General features: G+C 37.7%; 1 protein-coding gene across 5 annotated transcripts in view; it reads left to right on the forward strand.

The window, feature by feature from the left end:
- LOC145662613 (uncharacterized) overlaps positions 1-20,238 on the forward strand; it is a 450,934-nt gene that overhangs the window by 96,638 nt on the left and 334,058 nt on the right. Inside the window, exon 1 of one of the 5 annotated variants that reach the window (XM_081728344.1) lies at positions 12,501-12,762. The exons of the other annotated variants lie outside the window; for them this stretch is intronic. Within the exon in view, the coding sequence (XP_081584470.1) occupies positions 12,686-12,762 (77 nt within the window). The 5' untranslated portion in view covers positions 12,501-12,685. Of the gene's footprint in view, positions 1-12,500; positions 12,763-20,238 lie in introns of those variants that run through there. 5 annotated transcript variants of the gene reach the window in all.

Consider the following 20,238-nt stretch of genomic DNA (forward strand, 5'->3'; position numbering starts at 1 on the left):
ATTAGTGGTACTTCAGTAACTGTGATTCGTATAATGAATAATAAAGGATAGAAATTCGTACTTCAAATCAAACTTAGTAAACAATTTAGTTGTGTGAGTGAAATCTGGAATGGTTTTAGTTACCAGAAATATGAGGACGTTGGCAGACTGATAGTGATCTTAATTGTGATAATTCTGAATGTGGTCTCTCCTGCTATTGGTAAGTAATATATACTTTTTTCTTTTAAATTTCTGTTCAGCGTTGATAAAAGTTCATGTTGCTCTTATATGAATAAAACGTATTTCCATTTGACTCGAAGTGCATATGCCATATTGACTTGTTAAATAAAAGAGAAAGAAAGAAATATTTTAAAAGAGGACTCTGGGAAAGATTGTGCTACAAAAATTTTGAAGTAGTCTGTACAATCTTGGTGTACAATGCATATAGATTAATTTTATGTAATCCATTTTGTCATCTAATTTAATTTCGTATTTGTTGTCTTTCGTAGTTTTACAATAATAATAGTATCATCAAAATAAATAATATTTTCATGTTTTGCAGTAATAGAAAAGGGAAAATGCTACTAACAGGAAGCAGGGGTGTCATTTTAGATCATTTCAGATTTGGCTTGGGGGGAGGGGAAGGCCCCCACCGTCATAAGATTTTCACAGGTTTTACTAGTATATTAGAAGACAGTTGAGTAAAGTTTATTGTTTCTCAAACTCAGGGAGGGGAAATTGCCCTCTGCCCTCTAAACGACGCCCCTGAAAGGAGGTTGACTTCTTTTTTGAAAATACGAGAGCATGGTTAAATATTTTTCTCAATCCTCCAGACCACAATTACTTCGATTTTTATCTTTCTCATAATAATAATAATAATAATAATAATAATAATAATAATAATAATAATAATAATAATAATAATAATAATAATAATAATCTCCTGGAATGTATGCAATATATTAATCTTGGAATTTGTGTGATCTGAATTCCAACAAGACAAAAATCATATAATAGCAAGCTAATCTTTTTGACCCCCTCCCTGCGAAATTTTCTACGGACGCCTCTGTCCACCCACATAGAAAAGTATCGCGAACCGGCTACAGATGTCACTGAAGAGATGGTAGTCAGTGAGAGAGACGTCAGGAGAATACGGTGGATGGTGAAGGGTTTCATACTGCAATTCATGGAGAGTCCGCAACGTTCTTTGAGCGACATTTGCGTGTGCACTCTGATGCAACATGACACCATGTCTCTTGACAATTTCTAGATGCTTGCATTCAATATTGCTGTGCATTTCATGGTGCTCAGCACTGTAATGACACGCATTGATTTTCCCGCTTTGACGGAGGAAAGCATAATAAATCAACCCAAACTAAATCACTCTATGATCAATGTCACTGGAGGTTTTGAACACTGTTCTGGACTCTGATCAGCCACTGTCCTGACCATTTACGATAGTCGTAGTAAATCCATTTAAAAAAATGAATTAAAAGTGATAATGCTATGCAGGAAACTTTTTTAGGTATTCCTTACACTTGGAAGCTGAACACCTCCACACAGCGATCCTTGTTGACTAATATCAACTTCTGTTTCACCCAACTTCTGTATCCAACTTTTTCACTTTACTGGAACCTTCGAACAACAGTAGCATGATGCATACCTAACTGATGTGCAATGATACAAACACTTTTCTGAGGTCTTCTTCCACGATGTTCTTGAGAAGCTCATTCAAACATGACTTTAGTCGATGCCCACTGACTTTATTTTGCAACGCTGTGTCACCGGAACGAAATTTGATAAACGGCGAATGGTAAGTTCGTTTGCCATTCCTGGCCCAAGTACACTGTTAGTGCTTCACTGTCCAAAATGTTCATCTCTGTCCAGAAATGTCCAGTTTCAAGTTGTAAAGAAAAATCTCTCGCAATTCTGTGTGCTCCGTTGTGCATTTTTATAAGATCCTGGGTGATAGCTTGCCGTTCCCTGATTGTATAGGTACTCCAGCCTGTTTGCTGGACGTGAACAAAATTTGTGACGTTAGAAGTAGTCTATAACTTTAGTCTATTCTGGGTTGTATTGCTCATTTTCCCACTTATGTCACCAACCAAATGGAAGAAAACGTGGTCAAAGTCAAGATAAAGATGACGGGTTTTAATTGAGCTATGGAGTACCGGGACTAACCAAAGTTATTATTCCTATGCCTCCTATCTGTAGTAGTATCGCATCTTGTAGTTGGTCCAGAGCAGTGTGATGAAGAACTGTCAGGGACCATCACCCACTCATTTAGAATGGTGCTGTGCTTTGACGATAAAAGACTAACGAGCTATGTTCACTATCCATGGTAAGGCAGCGAAGGTCGATTGCTTGAAGATGTTATCTTGATGAAAGACGTCTGATGAGTGGTAGGTGGTGTATCCAATTGTTATCTTGTTACCAAGTATGTGGCCTTCGTAAAAATTTAATCCTGTATAGATAAAGAGATGATAAGTTAATTCTGGTCTGTAGTCATAATTTCTTCTACCAATTCAAAGAGAATGGTAAGTTTTGTAATGGTGTCCCCTGCTGATTCTAGTTGTAGCAGTCGACATTTAACAGCTTCAAGTATCTTATGAATGTGCAGTAGAATGTCCCTTGTATAAGGTAATTTTGTGTTATGATACGCACACCCGCGAAATGTATTCTATGTGACCGTAAATACGCATTAGTGAACTAGCAGCTTCCTACGAGACCGTTAACCCGTGCCGACCTGACGACAGTCATGAAATGACGTTTCCATATTATAATATAATTTAGAATGTCCAACCGTGATAACGGAGGAACCAAAAGAGACAGAGAAACGAAACTTTGCACGAAGCAACTAGAAAAAGCAGGACATCTGCCCGTGTATTGTCGAACATCACCGCATGAACAGTGTTGTCAACCAAAGAGACTATGTTTTAGTAAATCGAATGACCTAAATTAATAATATAACCATCGGAAGCAACAATGAAAATAAAGACAAAGGAGATTATAAACGCAGATCAGTGTCACAAACTTTTCGAGAATGTGAAACATATGTTAAATGCAAACACCTTTGGCGCACACAGAGAGTGATTTACTAGCATTTTGTACATCTTAAATTAAATATTGACAAGAACTGTTTACACTGACTCCAAGTCTAGAAGGGTCCGTTGAACGGTGTTACCATCAACAAAAGAGAAACATTGAGTTTGGAAAAGGTACAATAACTCGGAAAAGGTCACTAGTGCAGTATGGTTTAAAACCTATAATGCAAGGCGGCAGAGCATGAGGAGCAGTACTGTGGTTATGTGAGATCGATAAGTCACGTACTGACTGAAATATTCGGTATCTTGTTAAAGCTAAGAAGTGTGGTATGTAAAAGATGGCAACTCTGCGTGAGCCAATGGTGTTTGCATTTAATATATGTTTCACTTTATTTCTCAAAATGTTTGCAACACTGATCTGCGTTTATAATTTCTTTTGTCTTTATTTTCATTGTTGCCTCCAATGATGGTATCCAAGTTAGGTCATTCGGTTTACAAAAACATAACTTCTCTCGGGTTGGCAATAATGTTCATCCGGTGATGTTCGTCAATACATAGGTAGGTGTCCTCCTTTCTCTAGTTGCTTCGTGCAAAATTTCGTTTATTTGTCTCTTTTGATTTCTCCGTTATCACGGTTGGACATTCTAAATTATATTACAATATGGAAACGTTATTTCATGATTTTGTTGTTAAGTCGGCACGGAAGCCTACGTCCTCCCGGAAGGACTTCTGTACAGAACCGCCGTCCCGCCAGTCGTACCAACATGATTTTTATACGCTAACACGAGTTAATGTTCTTTCCACCAGGAGAACTTACTGTCCTGCTGAAGTACACAAAGTACTCTAATTTATAGGTAACATGGTAGGACTTTTAGGACGTTACGTCCTGCCGGAAGGACGTTGTACGTTATATCATTAACGTTCTCGTAGGGAACTGCTATTTCACCAATGCGTGTTTTCGGTCACATAGAATACAATTTGCAGGTATGCGTATCGTAATACGAAATTACTTTATGTAAGGGACACCCTAATGTGCACATCTTTAAAGACATCCATGAACTCCTGGAAAGTAGAGCTAGATTTCTTATGTTGAGCTTCATTAACCAGAGAAAGTTGTGGTGTCGTGAATGAAGAACTAGGTCTTCTTTGGGTAGGTAGTTCTAGTAAGGAGCTGGCTGACAGGCTGATTCGATGCTGAAGACTCGGATGATAATTGCTGAAAGTCTTCTTGTCGTAGTGCTTTCTGTTGGGTACTACGCCTGTTCAATATCTTGTGGATGATGGGGTAACCCTTGAAGGCTGACCTCCACTGCAGTTTGGACATTTCGCTGATACATCTTGTGCTTTGCGTGTGCATTCGTAAGAAACATGGCTGGCGGAATACTTGATACATCGGGGTAGAGCTTGACACAAAGATTGCGTGTGTCCCAATCTCTGACATCGATAACACTGAACATAGTCTTGCACGATATGGTTTATCTTGATTTGGTAAAATTCCAAGAATTATAGTGCTGTAATGTCTTTCACGGTCGGAGTCTTCTTTAAAGTAACCAGAAATAAGAGCATCAGCATTCCACCTCTGCCTTTCATCTGTTGTACTGTGATGAGTGGATAGCCTCTGTTTGTTAGATCTGCCTTGATGCTACCAAGTTTTGTATCGATCGGTAGTTGTCGGATGACTACTTTGACAACGGGTTCTTGCTTGTACATTTCTACTGCATATTGAAGTTTAAACTCCTTGGAAAACTGAATCAGTGCTGCATAATCTTCTTGTGAATAACATTTGTATTTAATGTGAGTCTCGTATACTGCACAGTACGGTATGTCCTTGCATACGGTTGCTGCCCCATAAGTTAATTGATATCTTTTATTGTCTGGATAGTCATAATAGTGAGTGAGTTGATATATCTGCGAATACCTTCTTGGTAAGAGTTGTCACAAGGTGCACGTTGAAGGTTTCCATCTTTTCCGCCTGATCGTCATGCTGGGTCTCGGGTTCAACTAAGGGAGCGAAACTACTGGTATTATGAGTAGACACTGCTATAGGTGTCGCTGATCTTGGTTTTACTGCATTTTTCGCTATCTTGAAAAACGGTTCTTCTGGAGATGGCGGGTGCTGCAACTGAAGTGCTCCTGAAAAGAGCCGGACTTCCGTTGTTTAGTATCTGTAATATCGTGTTCTTGAACAGACGTGGAGTCCATGTCCATTTCTGAGTCGTCTGGATGTCTATAAGGACATATATAATATCTGGAATACGGGCCGGAACATCACGGACATATTGCTGTCCTGTTTGTATAAATATTAGTATTTAATAAGACTGCATTTTCTGGGAATACCACCTCGTCTTTAGAAAGTTTTCCAGTCGTGTGATTCTGAAAAGTAACATTTTGCTTCTATTGCTTTCTTCCATTGTAAGAGCGCAAGAAATACGTGTCTGTAGGTTGCTAAGTCCCAAAGATGATTGTCAGTGACGACTGACGACCACAAAGAAGAAAACGTGTCTCGTGCGACCCTCTAATAACCGACATTTTCACATTTAGTACGACCTTGTAATAAACATTTTCACATTTTTTAAATGGTAACAAATAATGAATTCTGGCTTCGATAAGGACTAAAAATCCTATAAATAAATATACACTATAATTTGTGCATATACGTAATATTATATACAGTGCATATGTATTACACACGCACTGTATATATTTATAACATTAAATTCATATATATGATAAGAGTGTTTAATAAAAGAGCTCTCTCATGGCTAAGCGGTTAGCGTACGCGCCTTTGGCGTGAGGGACCCAGGTTCGATTCCCGGAGGGAACTCATGTGGTTCGGATTCCACGTTAAACTATAGGTCCATGTCTCATAAAACTTTCGCTGCTGACAGGGACGCTAAAATCAAAGCAACAATGAAGGGATAATACGTCAAATATTTGTCCTTAGCTCGGCATTAAAATGAAATGAATCGTTCAGTCTTACGTCCCATCGTTATGTCATGTGTCATGTAGGCTCAAGGGTTCGGTGAGGATGAGAATAAATAAAGCGATAGAATGATGAAAATTTGAGGAAACGGGAGAGCCCTGAGAAAACCGAGACACATGGTGTTGGTCAACAACAATGCCCACTTGGTCTGAGCTGGGATCGAACCAGCTGGCATGAACAGTATTGTCTGTATTCAACATCTTGCCATATCCTCTCCAAAACACCATATTCTCTCCAATCCTGTTACAGCGTTTGCACACGTCCCCGGCAATGCCGGTTCCGGTTCCGACAGTGCCGGTGATGGAATCGCGGCAATGCAATCAAATAGTAGCTTGCACACGCTTTCCGACCCGGCAGAAAAGCCGGTGGAACTCCTGGCACCGGCAAATGCAGTCGGCCTAGCCACCAACAATGTCGGTGTCGGCTCCGGCTCCGGTTTTGTCGGCGGCAATGCTTTCTTATGCGTGGATGCACACGCAGCCGGTAATGTCGGAGTCGGCTGGGTGATAGGTTTCTTCAATCTAGCTACAGTGAGTGAGTGGCAAGGCGTTGTGTATTCTTGTTTCTTTTCCTGTATTTGGATTTTTTTTGTTTACTTCAGTTTTTCTGTTATTTTATTTTATTCACATCACTTCAATATATAAGCCTAATGAAGAATGAAATAATCAAAATGGCTGTGAGGTACCAGCATACCACAAATATAGCGGCTTGATATTTACATAAATTCTCAGCAAGGGAAATTTGGATCTTGTTTGAATTACTCAACTACGGCAACGCGGAAAGTGAGTTTCACAGATGTATGTATGTATATTCATTTGTTATCTTCTACACGGAAACTTATTTAAACGATTTAAACAAAGTGGTCGTTGGATTCGTTTTGATAAAGAATATGTCTTAGCACATACGAAGTCATAATTTTAAAAAAATCAACATGGCGAAATGAACGAAATGGAGATATGAAGAAATTATGAATCTAAGATAGTTGCCCAGTATTTATCCTGTTAATTATGCAACCCAGTATGCAGGGTATGAATAACCTTCATAATAAGAAAACAAGGGTTTAAATCTCCATCGTAATCGAAGAAGTAGGCATTCCCAACCATAACAAAGGTTGTAAATAAAATTAAAGTAAATAAAAACTAAAACACGACTACAGAAAGAACTGAAAAAGCACAAACAGAACAAGAAAATTTCCAGTCTTGAGGTTGCATACTGCTTTACACTATAGATCATAATAAAACTATTCATGTACTCTGTGTCTAGTCTGGCATTTGTTCCATAGAAGAAGGATTTTCAAACTTTTTGCAGTTGAGGCTCCTCTCAACCACCAAAGTCTGAACGCGCGCCTCCCCTGTCAAAAATGGCATGTGTCCCAAAAAGAAAGATTATCACTATGATAAACTATATTTCATTTATTAATCACTAATGGAAATATCTCATTAACACAGGTTATCTACATTGTACACACTGACTACACCACCTGCCATTGTACACACTGGCTTTATGTTATTAGCTGGTGTTAATAATTATAAATTGTGGTAAGTTAGATGTTTAGGTTAAAATTGAAAAATACGAGCAAAGAGGGAATTTACGGTACATAACAAAACCCGACACACTTAAATGTTGAGCAAAGTTATGGGATGTATGAGCTTGTTTTGAGTCACACAATTTATTAAATCTCGGTATGTATTTTGAAATGACAAGACGCATCTCATTCTGGAGATTTAGTTTTGACCTACATTTGGATTTGACCACCGCCATGGCTGAAAATACGGTTTCGCAAGGGTAGGTATAAAATGCAAAAGGAAGGAGCACTCGCAATGCCTTCTTAGAATATAATTCCGGATACTCATTCCTCACTGAGCTCCAAAATTCAAAAATCATGTAGATAGAAACTTGGTCTTTAATGTGCTGTCTGGAGAGATCAATGAGCTGTTCCTCTTCTCGGGTGGTGTTTGGTGAATTCTCTGCATTGAGCAGGTTCACGACCCAGTTGTGCTGTGTATCCTCTGGAAAGTACTTCTCAAATTGGATATAAATTTGTGTTAAGAAGACATACTATTCTACAGAGATAACTAGAAGATAATTAATGGCCATCTAATAAGCATTATACACATTTAAGCCAAAGGTGAAAGGGTCATCCCTGATCATATGTGGAACACAGGTGATACAAAGACTTAGTCCACTATGTATTACTAAAGACGAAGGGTGCAGACTCAAGCATGCGTGTTGCATTATATACATGTTCCTTTGTAGGATTTTTAAAACTCCCCGTGCCTCTCCTTACAACCTTTGATGCCTCCCCAGGGTGGCGCGCCGTACAATTTGAAAACCCCTGTCATAGAACGATTGTGGACTGAGTGAATAGGCAACCGCAATGCTGCCTTTTCAGAACCTATTATTATTATTATTATTATTATTATTATTATTATTATTATTATTATTATTATTATTATTATTATTATTATTATTATTTTAAATACCGTGATCTCAGCCTGTTTCAATTTAAAGAGATGTTAAAATGATGGCAACAAAAGTTAAAAAGGCCACCGACAACCAGCATTACCGGGATGTGTGTGCAAAGCAGCGCCCTCACCGACATTGCCGGCGCCGGCTCCAGTTTTGCCGGCCGCGTGTGCAAAGCAGCCCTGGTTCCGGTTCCGGCATTGTCGGTGCCGGGGCCGGTATTGCCTGCGACGTGTGCAAACGCTGTGTTGCAATCGTATTACGTGGCAGCCACCATATCTGTCCATCACATTCAATCTAGCGATTAGGATTAGGAAATATCGAATTGAGGGACATCCGAACATTAAAACTCAAGTGTGGGAAATCCATCATGTTGGAAGATGATGTCCGTTTGTAAAGCAACTAGCTGAGGGTACATCAACTGCTCCAACATATCCAAATACGGTATCTTCACTAAAAAAAAAAAAAAAAAAAAAAAAAAAAAGCGTATCCATGGCTCAGTGGTAGAGCGTTCACCTCTGGTGTTTGGGGTCCCGGGGTCGATCCCAGCCCCCACCAAGTGAACTTTGTGGTGGACAAACATCGTGTGCGTGGGTTTTCTCGGGGTTCTCCCGTTTCCACCCACTTTCTTCATTTCATTCATTACTCATCATCACCGTCTCCTTTAGCCTAACCGGCATATACGTGGGACGTAAAACTCAAAGTTTTCATTTCATTTTATCAGTATGTCCCTGCGCTCCCGTTATTTATGCATAATTACCAGCTTTCCATATACTTTTAAAACATACAGGAAAGGAACTGGACACCCTATCCACGCTCCACCTGTTATCTCTATTTCTTCACCAATCGTAAAAGTGTGCTCCTAAGTCATACAACGGCCAGTTGCAAATATTCCCAATAGGTTGCAAGACCTGTTTCTTGCGCGTTCGAACCCTGATCAGTTTATACTGTACATGTTTATGTATTTATCTGTTACAATTCCATTTCATGGTCTCCATTAGCGTAAAGAACACAACATTTGAGCTTAAAACTAAAATTAATTATGATAAATTAGAACAAAACTTTGTGAATATTACTACTGTTACTATGGTTTATTCTTTTACGTCAATAAATTATTGTTGTTCCTGGTTTTGATTCCAGACAGATAAGCGAACCTCAGCTCAGTAATGTACTTTTTCTTTGAAGCTGAACACTTTCGTGTATGATGCGGGGCCACATGAATGAAGGGCTCACGAGTTGTGATGTATCCAAGTTTTCTCTGTCAGTCATAAATGTTAATCATTTGTCCACGAAGCGACGAATTTATTTGTGAGTACTTTCATTTGTGACGTGTGGCATGGTTGCAAGTTAAATTCCTCGACCCATTGCATAGACATGGAGGTAGTGACGATCCCAGAAATGCCCACCTTCAGCCAGCGCCGCGCCGTCTCTCTGTTCATGCTCAATGCAGCGTACTTTGGAACTTCCTCGTGGCTAAGTGGTTAGCGTGCGCGCCTTTGACACACGAAATCCGGGTTTGGTTCCCAGCGGAAGCTCACGTGGTTCGTATCCCATGCTAAACTATAGGTCCACTCTCATATAGGCTTGCTGCTGAAAAGGGGCATAACTCAAAATCAAATCAACTAATGCATTTTATATGATCCCGCCAGAAGACAGAATATTTTATCATCGCTACTTTGAGGTAAAACGAAACTGTGTGCATTTGAACTTCGCAATTCTCATTTCTTTGGTTATATACAAAACACAATTTTGGTTTGGTTATAGTTCAAAACGGGAAACGATTTATACTGCGGCCAGAGACTTAACAAGAACAGGTGAGTACCGGAAACAATGAAGGTGGTGGGCCCTTAGCCTGAAAAGTACAAAGAATCGTAGTGGTTGAGTTGATTTTGAGTTTAGCTTCCCTTTCAGCAACGAGGCTATATGAGACGGGACCTATTGATTAACATGGAATCCGAACCACATGAGCCCCCGCCGGGAATCGAACCCAGATCTCCCACGCCAAAGGCACGTAAGCTAACCGCTGAGTCTTAGTGATATCAAGACTCAATTTTAAGGTTTGTATTTAACGAATAAAGATTTTGAGGTAAACACTATAATATGGAATATTTCTGTTAAAAAACTATTGAACTCAACTTGCTTATTTAGTATACACAGTTTTGTTGACCTTTTTGTTAGAGAACATATGAAAAAAACTAGAGATACTCGAACCTTAAGGAATTGACATTCTTCTTAATAAAATTTGCATTTCTGAGAAAAGTACACAATAGTTGATGATAATGTTACTTTTCCATCACTTAATCCAGCGTCACACATTAAGTTAATATCCAGTTAACTTCATGTCGTACATATGGAAATTACTAACGGAATTTCTATTTATTAGCAAGTAGCCTGATACCCTTATCAGGTTGGGAAATTACGGGGAGATGTGGATTTTCCCACCACCACTAGACTCCGAAGAAGTAAAACTTTACTTAATTTTTCTTTTTCACATTTGAAAAGGAACATATCCCCCGCCTAGGGACGATTTCGCATCCTGGGTGACACATTCGACTCTAATCCGTTATCGCGTTGGCTCAGTGGTAGAGCGTTCTCCCCTGGTAATTGGGGTCCATGGTTCGCTCCAGCTCGCGCCAAGTGAACTTTGTGGTGGACGCTCTACCACCGTGTGTGTGAGTTTTCTCGGGTTTCTCCCGTTTCCTCAGACTTTCTCCATTCCATTCATTTCTCATCATCACAGTCTCCTTTAGCCTAGCCGGCATAACTGTGGGCCGTAAAACTCAAAGATTTCATTTCTAATCCGTTATATATGAACTATATGAATCGTACTAATCACCTGCCTGTGCCTTGAACATTATATTTGGGCAGGGTTCTAGACCACTAGCTCGCCTCATAGTCCACCATCCAGAGGACAAGTTTCGAGGAAACTGACTCTCCAGACAAGTTTCTTCAACATACCGATAAGAAAGCTCAATTCTGGACAGTCAGTTCCCTCCTAACTCGTGAATGGGTTTACTTACTAATACCGGTACACAGTAACGTATTTACGACTGTTTCGGGGGAGGGGCTTTGCTAACTTTATTCCTCGAAATGTGATAATTCTGCAAGATATTACATTTACTTTAATATAGTAAATAAAATTTCGGGGGCTTAAGCCCGTATGTCCCCCTTAAATACATCACTGCCGGTATATGTAAAGCAAATGCCCCGCACTTACTTTAACGGTTTAACACTAATTCCCCTTAATTATATTTCTTATCTCAGTATGTCATCAGTCTTTAATATGAAAATTAGATTGAGATAATCTGTAAAGAAATTACAACTCTGCCGCCTTCCACGAATACACTCCCGCCGACCGTAGTAAAATTCACTCCACAGTATAGGATAAACTCAGTTCAAATGCTCGTGAATATGAACACAGTATAGAAAATCGAAGAATAACCATATATAGGTAATGCAGGAGACAACAGAAAAGTGCCGCTGTAACTACGTGACCATTTTTACTTACAAAGACCCGTGGTTGAATGACAGCCTACTGAAAATGATCTGTACAAATTTGGCCTCACTGTAAAACAGTACATACCTGTAAAAGTGTATGTTAGAAACGATCCAGTCGTTTATTTTAATAGGAATACCTGCCTATCTGGGGCCTTTGTCCACCCTGTCCACACACAAGTTACACCAGTGATTGCGGTCCTATGGAAAATGTATTTTGGAAAGTACCATTTTGACCTTTGGTTTTATTTGTCGCTATCATAAAGGACTGTTTCTTTAGAAGAGTAAACTATAAAATGTACATAAATAATTCCGTATCTTTCTTTTTGAATCAGAAAAAAAAATGTCAAAAGAGGAGACGAAAAAAAAAACGCATATTTTATGATATTCCGGTAAGACAAATGAAAGCGGCAACCTCTCTCGGCGAAGCGCGCAGTAGACCTACCGCCTGTTGTCGATGCGCATGCGTAGTCTGGTGTATGGCGTGCTGCAGTGAAGATGTGGGGGAAAACATACGTACGTCACACTACGTAGCGCACTAGAGTCCAGCTCGAGTGAAGAGTGTTGGGAGTTTCGCGTGAACGACGGTGTTCGTGTGGGTGGGATTTTGGGTGGGGGCTGATCAGAAAGTGAGTCACAGCAGAGAACGACAGAGGATATTCAGTGAAAGGAATCGTGAACGCAACGAAGCGAAAAGAATGGCTCCATCTCATCAAGAATGTGGGTAACAGAAGAGGGTAAAGCCCAACCCCCGCTGGAAGGGGGAGAAGCGCCCTGTGAGCTTCCTACAGATCAGTAAGTATTTTGTTAATCATGTAACAATACACTGATTTCTATGTTTTATCCCATGACAGTACTTGGTGTGGCTGTCTCGTCTGTACTGTTATAATAACAATGACGATTGTCAACTGTTTTACTTTCTGCATGTTTACACTTGATTCTTCAAAACAAAGTTGTTTAGAATGAATGGAAATGTATGCAAACGAATATTCCATGACAGTAAGTCATTCTATTTTATAATGTTGATGATAAAATTCTTAAATTTCTGTAAGTTAGCGATGAAACTTATAGAAATCCGGCATTCGTTATGATCTTGACAGCTGCTTGACGTCTGTGACCTTGTAACCCAACCGCTCCTTATAATACCAATGCAGTACGTGTATGAATGCTGAATGAATAATACCGGTAAGGTGTGTCACGCATGCCTCACACAAGGAAACATCAAATCGCTAACCACGTCCGGAGCAATAATCATGTTTTATTATCTAGTACAATTTAAATGCAACGTTCTCAATGCATTTAAATTTACAAGGTTATGCAGATAAATATGTGATTTATATTTATTTTGTAATTTATTTATTAATTTCTACATCGATTTTTGTGCCTGTTCGTGACCGAGTGGTTAACTCATTTGTTTCTTATGCGATTGGCTTCGGATTCGATCCCCACTAGAGGTGTTCACACCGCATAACAATTCAAATACTATTTCGGATCCAGTGACGACGCTAGCTGTAATTTCTTACGGAACAAACGGGGAGAAAGTTTTGTTTTTGGACAGAAAAAGATAGCTTTATGTTATTTCATCTATAATACAATACACAGTGGCATATTTAGGAGGATGGCTGTCGGGGTCAAGTCCCCCCCGAAATAAATTTATATGCATAACTTCATTCAAATTTGTCGGCACCTAAAAGTATAAATATAAGTGTTTATTCACGTGTTGTGCATAGCTCCCCCGAAACAAAATCCTAAATAACTCACTGACAATACAACATATTTGGGACGCCTAGCGTAGCCATCGGAGGGTGCTCGCCTCTGGCATCGTCACTGTTTGAATTCTACTGTGTCTAAAGAGAATGTTAAAGGTCCGATGGTTTTCAGTTTATACTTGCATAATTGTGAACCATTTCAAGAACAATAATTTTATATTAGAAACATGTATTAATTCTTTTCCTTGTTTAATACCTGAAGAGATACATCATCTCTAGATTCTCATCAGCACTGGCGTAAATCCCGGAGAGATGAGGGGGACATGTCCCCACCAATCTTGGAACTGGGGGACTATTCCCCCAATAATTGATTTGAAATGTGTTTTTTGGGGGAGAAATGTGATGATTTGTGTCCGATTGCCACGAAAGAAAGTGGAATGAAATTGATGTTCCACCAGAATAAGCCTCAAATCTGCTCACCTCCCAATGTTGAAGAGAACTCTGCTCCCCTGATCCTCTACAACATTGTTTTTTAACTTCGTAAATATTGAACATCACTTAATAAAATATTATGGGAACGATCTTAAAAAAGATTATGGGAACGGTCTTACCTGTCCCCCCAATGTTGAAGACGTATTTGCACTGCTGCTAATCAGCCATCTCCACTGGTCCAGTGGAGCGCTTTGGGTCACGTGGAGTCGAGTTCGATTCACGATGGGAGACTATTAAAACTTTGAACGTATTACGATGGTTCGGAGTCCACCTTAAACTGTAGGTACACATCTGATACAACTTCGGAGCTGAAAAGAGACGGCATTCGCCAATTCAACCAATTTATCTTCAATAAACTTCATAGACACTACTTGTTTGGGATATTGTCTTTCCTATTTGTACGTTGTATTCAAGATTTATGCAAATTAAAATACTTTACTAAATTTTCAACGCTGAGTACAAAGTACTCTTTCAGCATACAACACGGATTTCAAAAAAATACCTAATCAAATAATTGCAAATTACTGTTGTTGTAAGTTAAGTTATTATTATTAGTATGAAAATTTCAGAGTTCAATGCTGCATATGAAATTACAGGAGTCACACGAAAAATTAACGAGCGGGCAAAAAGGGGTGTGAAGTAGGTATGCAGGGTTTACGAAGGTGACTACCAGGTAAATAAGATTTAGAAAGATGAAAGTTCTCATTGGACAATCCAGAGAACATTTTATCCAGTGTAACTGCAAAGGGTAGAGAAGCTAGAAGAGGTTCAAGGTTCTGAATTGCAGATAGGTTTACTGGTATGTTTGAAGATTTTAATTCTTATCGAGTGGAGTAGCTATATGCACACTTCACTTTCATATAGGCCTATATATAATATTCACTGCAAATCTTTATACACGAAACGGTCATACTAATTGGATTTTTTTTTTTAAAAGCGGGGTAAGGTAAATAGGGTGGTGTAAGGTAAATGTTCACCGCGTTAGTGGATCGTGTTAAATCTGTATTACGCTTAGCAACATTTCCTTTCATATCCAGTGGATGGTATCACGTATTCTTACTTTTTGGGGGGAGGGAAACATACTGTATATTCATTTAACTCATGCTAGAGCTCTCTCGTGGCTAAACGGTTAGCGTACGCGCCTTTGTCATGGGAGACCCAGGTTCAGTTCCTCAATTCCCGGTGGGGGCTCATGTGTTCGGATTCCACGTTAAGCCGTTGGCCCACGTCTCATATAGTCTCGCTACTGAAATGGACGCTAAACTAAAAATCAAATCGAATAAAGAGTGATAAGCAATCTTTTTAGGAAAGGATCAAAGAAAAAACCTTAAGCAGGCCAATATAATTTATTAAAATCAACAGTTGTATATTTACAAAATTGTTGCAATACTACGCCTTGTTAATAATTGAAAAATTATGAATAGGAGTGTGACGAATAAAATTATAAACGCATTTCTAAAATATTCTAACCTATTTGAATAAGATTCACTGAGTCTGAAAATTGAAGTTAAATTTGTCACAATAGGGATAATGTCATGGGACGGATAGAACCTCTCAGGAGGTCGCATCTGGCCCGTGGACCGTAGTTTACCCGTCACTACTAGAACAGAAATATTTCCATGGGACGACTTTCACAATTATTCCTGCAAGGCAAGGCTTATCCAATTAACCTGACCATATCGATATAAAGTATAGCTTATGAATAGCATTTATGTATTCTAAAGTTAACGATAGATATACTTTGCCTTTACTTCGAATCGTTTAGTGAGGTCTTCCCCTATTTCATGTCCAGAAAATTGTTTTCCATAGTTTGCGTCGAGAAGTACGTATTGATATCGATATTTGGAGAGTTAATATACCTGTATGTTCGCTACAAAGTTGCAATATACTATGTAGTCATTACCAAAAATAGATAGGGATACATTTTCAAATTTGAAATAACTGAGAATTTTGATTAGATTATTTTTACAACATAGTTGTCACACATTTTTCATTGACTCTTAAGGAAATCCGTCTTAGATGCGATACCAAGTTAGTACTCTGCACATATTATGTGTTTGAACCTATATAAACATATAGGTACTCATCTGTCCACTGAGCATTTAACTCAATAATACCTCTTTGTATTTGTATTTATAATTATCCTTAGGCATAGTTATACCGACTATTTTGATACTCCATCAGAAACACAAATATATATATATATATATATATATATATACAGTGGCGGATCCAAGGGGAGGGCTATAGCCCCCCCCCCTTGACGCTCAGGTATACACTGGATAAAATGGGCTTCAATCCTGCTTTACACTGGATAAAACGGCAAATTATGGTTTAGCCCCTCCCTTGATCATATCCTGGATCCGCCCCTGTATATATATATATATATATATATATATATATATATATATATATATATATATATATATATATATATATATATATATATATATATAATATTAAATACACAAGCGGGGAAATGTCATTTTACTTCTACTAAAACTTAACACTCCTTGACTTTCAAAATCGATTATCAAGCACCTTTGCGGATACAATTGCAGTTCATTTTTAGTAATTACTTGTAGAATTACGGAAGATGGTACCGTACGTTGTTTCTCTCCGAATGAAGAACAAACTAAAGAAGTGGAAAATACTTCCATAAATATGCATCATGTTTTGTGTTTAGATGCAAAAATCGATGCGAAATCTCTAAGATCCCATCCATTAAAATCTCTTAGAGATACAGGATTACCAATGTGTATGAGTTTTTTTTTTTTTTTTTAATTAACTTTCGCCTGAGGAACAATAACTCTGTCAGCATTTTGAGTGACGTTTTCATAACTAAGGGGTATTAGGCGAATCTTGATGTGCAAGACTTGAAGCCCTTATTTTTTGTACCCTCCCAACTGGGAATCGAATCCAGGACCACATACACGAAAGAAGCACGCGTTAGCTACTAGACCAGCGGGGAGGGTTGCAGAGAAGTTAACATAAATTGTATCACAAGAAGCAGAGATTATAATAATTATCCATCTTTCATTCTGTTTTGAAGAAAAATATTTTGCTGTAGCCAAAAAGATTTGTAATTTTTTTTAGTGTTTTAGCAGTAATAAAACGGGGTAACCTGGTAAGCCAGTGGTTTCTTTTTTTTGTCAGAGTATGTAGGCCTCTAAAATCATTACGTACCACGCTTTGATTTTTTTTTATGCAATTACTCATTTTATTCAAAAGGTTTCTGACTGGAAGAAATAATTGTAAGAAAAACTTTAACTTGAATGAATGAATATATGCTAAAATAAGCAGAAATAACCAAAAAATAAAGAAAGTAACACCTAAAACATAAATAATTAAAATGAAAGCAAAATTACATATTTTGAAAAGTGGAGACGTTTGTAACAATGTGTATTTTCAAAATAAATATTACTACATCAATAATTAGATATGTATAGAATAGGTGTGGCAACGACCCTTTTTATTTTATGAATTAATAACTGGGTAGAGTTTTTCTAATTTGAAATCATTTTATATTGGTTTGTTATACAGTGGACCACGATTACGAACCCCTCGCTTCGAGAATAAGTTTTGTAAACAGTTTTTTTTTTTTTTTTTTTTGCGCTCAGCTTACGAACAGTTTCGGAGTTCGAACGCATGAACGCAAACTATTTGACGAAGGGTCGTATCTCAAAATTATTTTTCTTTTAAGACATAACGAAAGAAATATAATTTCATACAGAAGAAAGTTAAATATGCAATAATTGATGAATAATTCCACATAATTATTATCTGAATTATTATTATTATTATTATTTCTTTATGTCTGAAAAAGTGAGATTTTGAGATACGACCCTTCGTCAAATAGTTGACGACTTGCACTCAATTCATGCTCCCAGTTCATCGTTGGGACTTTGATGCGTTTGAACGCTATCCCTTATTGCTCTTACTAAGAGTCCGCATAAATCATACAAATATCGAATCTATGGCGGTGACCCTTTATTGTAATCTTCGTAGACATCCTCAACTATGATACGGGTTAGATCATCATTACAGACATTAGATTACACTACGGTAGTTCTATGCATATTTTAGCTCAAGCAGTACTTCTTCTTGGACAAAATTACTATGAATGACAGTCCACAGAGTCAACAGTTTGGATAGCTAAATAAAAATCGTCATTTCAAATAAGCACCAATCGCCTTTCACAATCTGTTCTTCCATCTACAGCAAGGTCCCTTGAGGAGAAGATTCATGTACAAGCAAATTCCAGTAAGCTTGCGACAGTAGCAGTTTCAAAATACTCATCCTCCATTATCTTCGCGTCAAACAACGAAACACAGAAGACAGGAGACTTGAATGAATCTCGAAACTCCCCAAGCGAAAACTGTCAAGATTCACCTTCGCCTTCATGTAGCGCATTTGCTATAGAGGTTGTCTGTCAGAGTGCTGTGATCAAGATCTGCTTTTTTTTCTTTTCTCTTCTTTCTTTCTTTTTTTTCATTTTTTGTGTTTTTTTAGCCCTCATACGCGTGTTGTTTTCTTTAATTTGATGTTTCTTACTTGTCTTTAAAAAGGATAATGTTAATTTCATTCTATATTCTTCATCACAGAAAATACTTGCAAATGTAAAATAATACATACAATACCTTGTTTCTGTGACCAGATGGGATTAATGCTACTTATACTAATTTCAGTGTGAAAGTAATTTCGATTCACCAACAGCGTTACGTAACAGAAATTGGTAGGTAACCCGAAGATCCACTGTATTACAAACTGTAATAATCATCGTTACAATTAATGTTATTTAAATAGTAAAAATGGTTGCTTAATATAAACACCAAATCTAGTTGTAATATCATAAATTAAGTAGATTTTTACCATCCCTTTGTGTTTATTGGCTTATAGATAGCGTATATACATTGTAAATATCCCTCTAAAAAATTCTATTATTTTAACCGTGAATTTCTGTTTTTTAATTTTATTTTATGAATTGTTTAACGTACCTAAATTCTTAAATTCTTCCTCTTTAAAAAGTCAAATTACACCACAGTGGGGGCATGCGCCCCGCATTGAAAGTCACGGTGTTAATCCTATAGCTATACACCTTGCCGGATATTTTGTCAGTATCAAGAAAAAGTTGACTAATTTTGATTGTGTTGAACTAGGGATGAGCAAAACCGTTTTTTATATAAAAACGGAAACCGATTTCTAGAAAAAAAACGAAATTTCCAAAACCGGTTCCTTTTTTCGTCCAAACCGGTTTCGGTTTTCTTCAAAGCCGGTTCGGTTTTCATGGTTTCGATGAAAACTGTTTTGGGTGGAAACGGAATCTATTTCCGGAGGACAACGAAATTTTATTTTATTTTATTTTTATTTTAGTTCAAGCACAACACAACAGGCTCTAGGCCCAATTATTGTGTTGTCTTTGACAACGAAATACATATTAATACAAAACAATGAGATATACAAATAATTAAAAGAAATACACATTACAAAATAGACAATTTAAAAAAAACACATTCATATTGTCTTTAGCATATGAGCTCCTTATATGCCGTTTTCAAAACATGTCTGTTTAATTGTTCTTTTGTACACACTTTCCGACATGCTAAATATATCAATATTGAGGTCTTTTTCGACCTCATTGTGGAGAGTGCTTATCCTCCATATAGGAGATTTCCGAAGGATATTTGTTCTTGCCTTTCTTTGATAAAACGTAGATGTGTTTCCTATCCTCGTTCTGGTTGATGGGACTTGAAAACAAAGCAACGAACGCAGCTCAATAGAGTCAATCTTATCATGTATTAATTTATATAAAAATATTAGATCATTATCTTCTTCTTTCGTATAAAGTGGGTAGTTGATAATTTTCCAGTAACTCTCTGTAAGATTCATATTTCGGGTAAAGCCCAGTTTTCCTGTACGTTAGAAGTTTTAGGAATTTTTTCTGTATTACCTCAATCATATCACAGTATTTTTGCATATTTGGTGTCCACACAACAGTAGCATATTCTAACTTTGACCGAACGTAAGTGAAGTACAATTTCATTAAAGTTAAATCATTACGAAACTCTTT

This window comes from Thermobia domestica, chromosome 10 (genome assembly GCF_964235325.1).
Source record: "Thermobia domestica chromosome 10, izTheDome1.hap1.1, whole genome shotgun sequence".
Lineage (NCBI taxonomy): Eukaryota > Metazoa > Arthropoda > Insecta > Zygentoma > Lepismatidae > Thermobia > Thermobia domestica.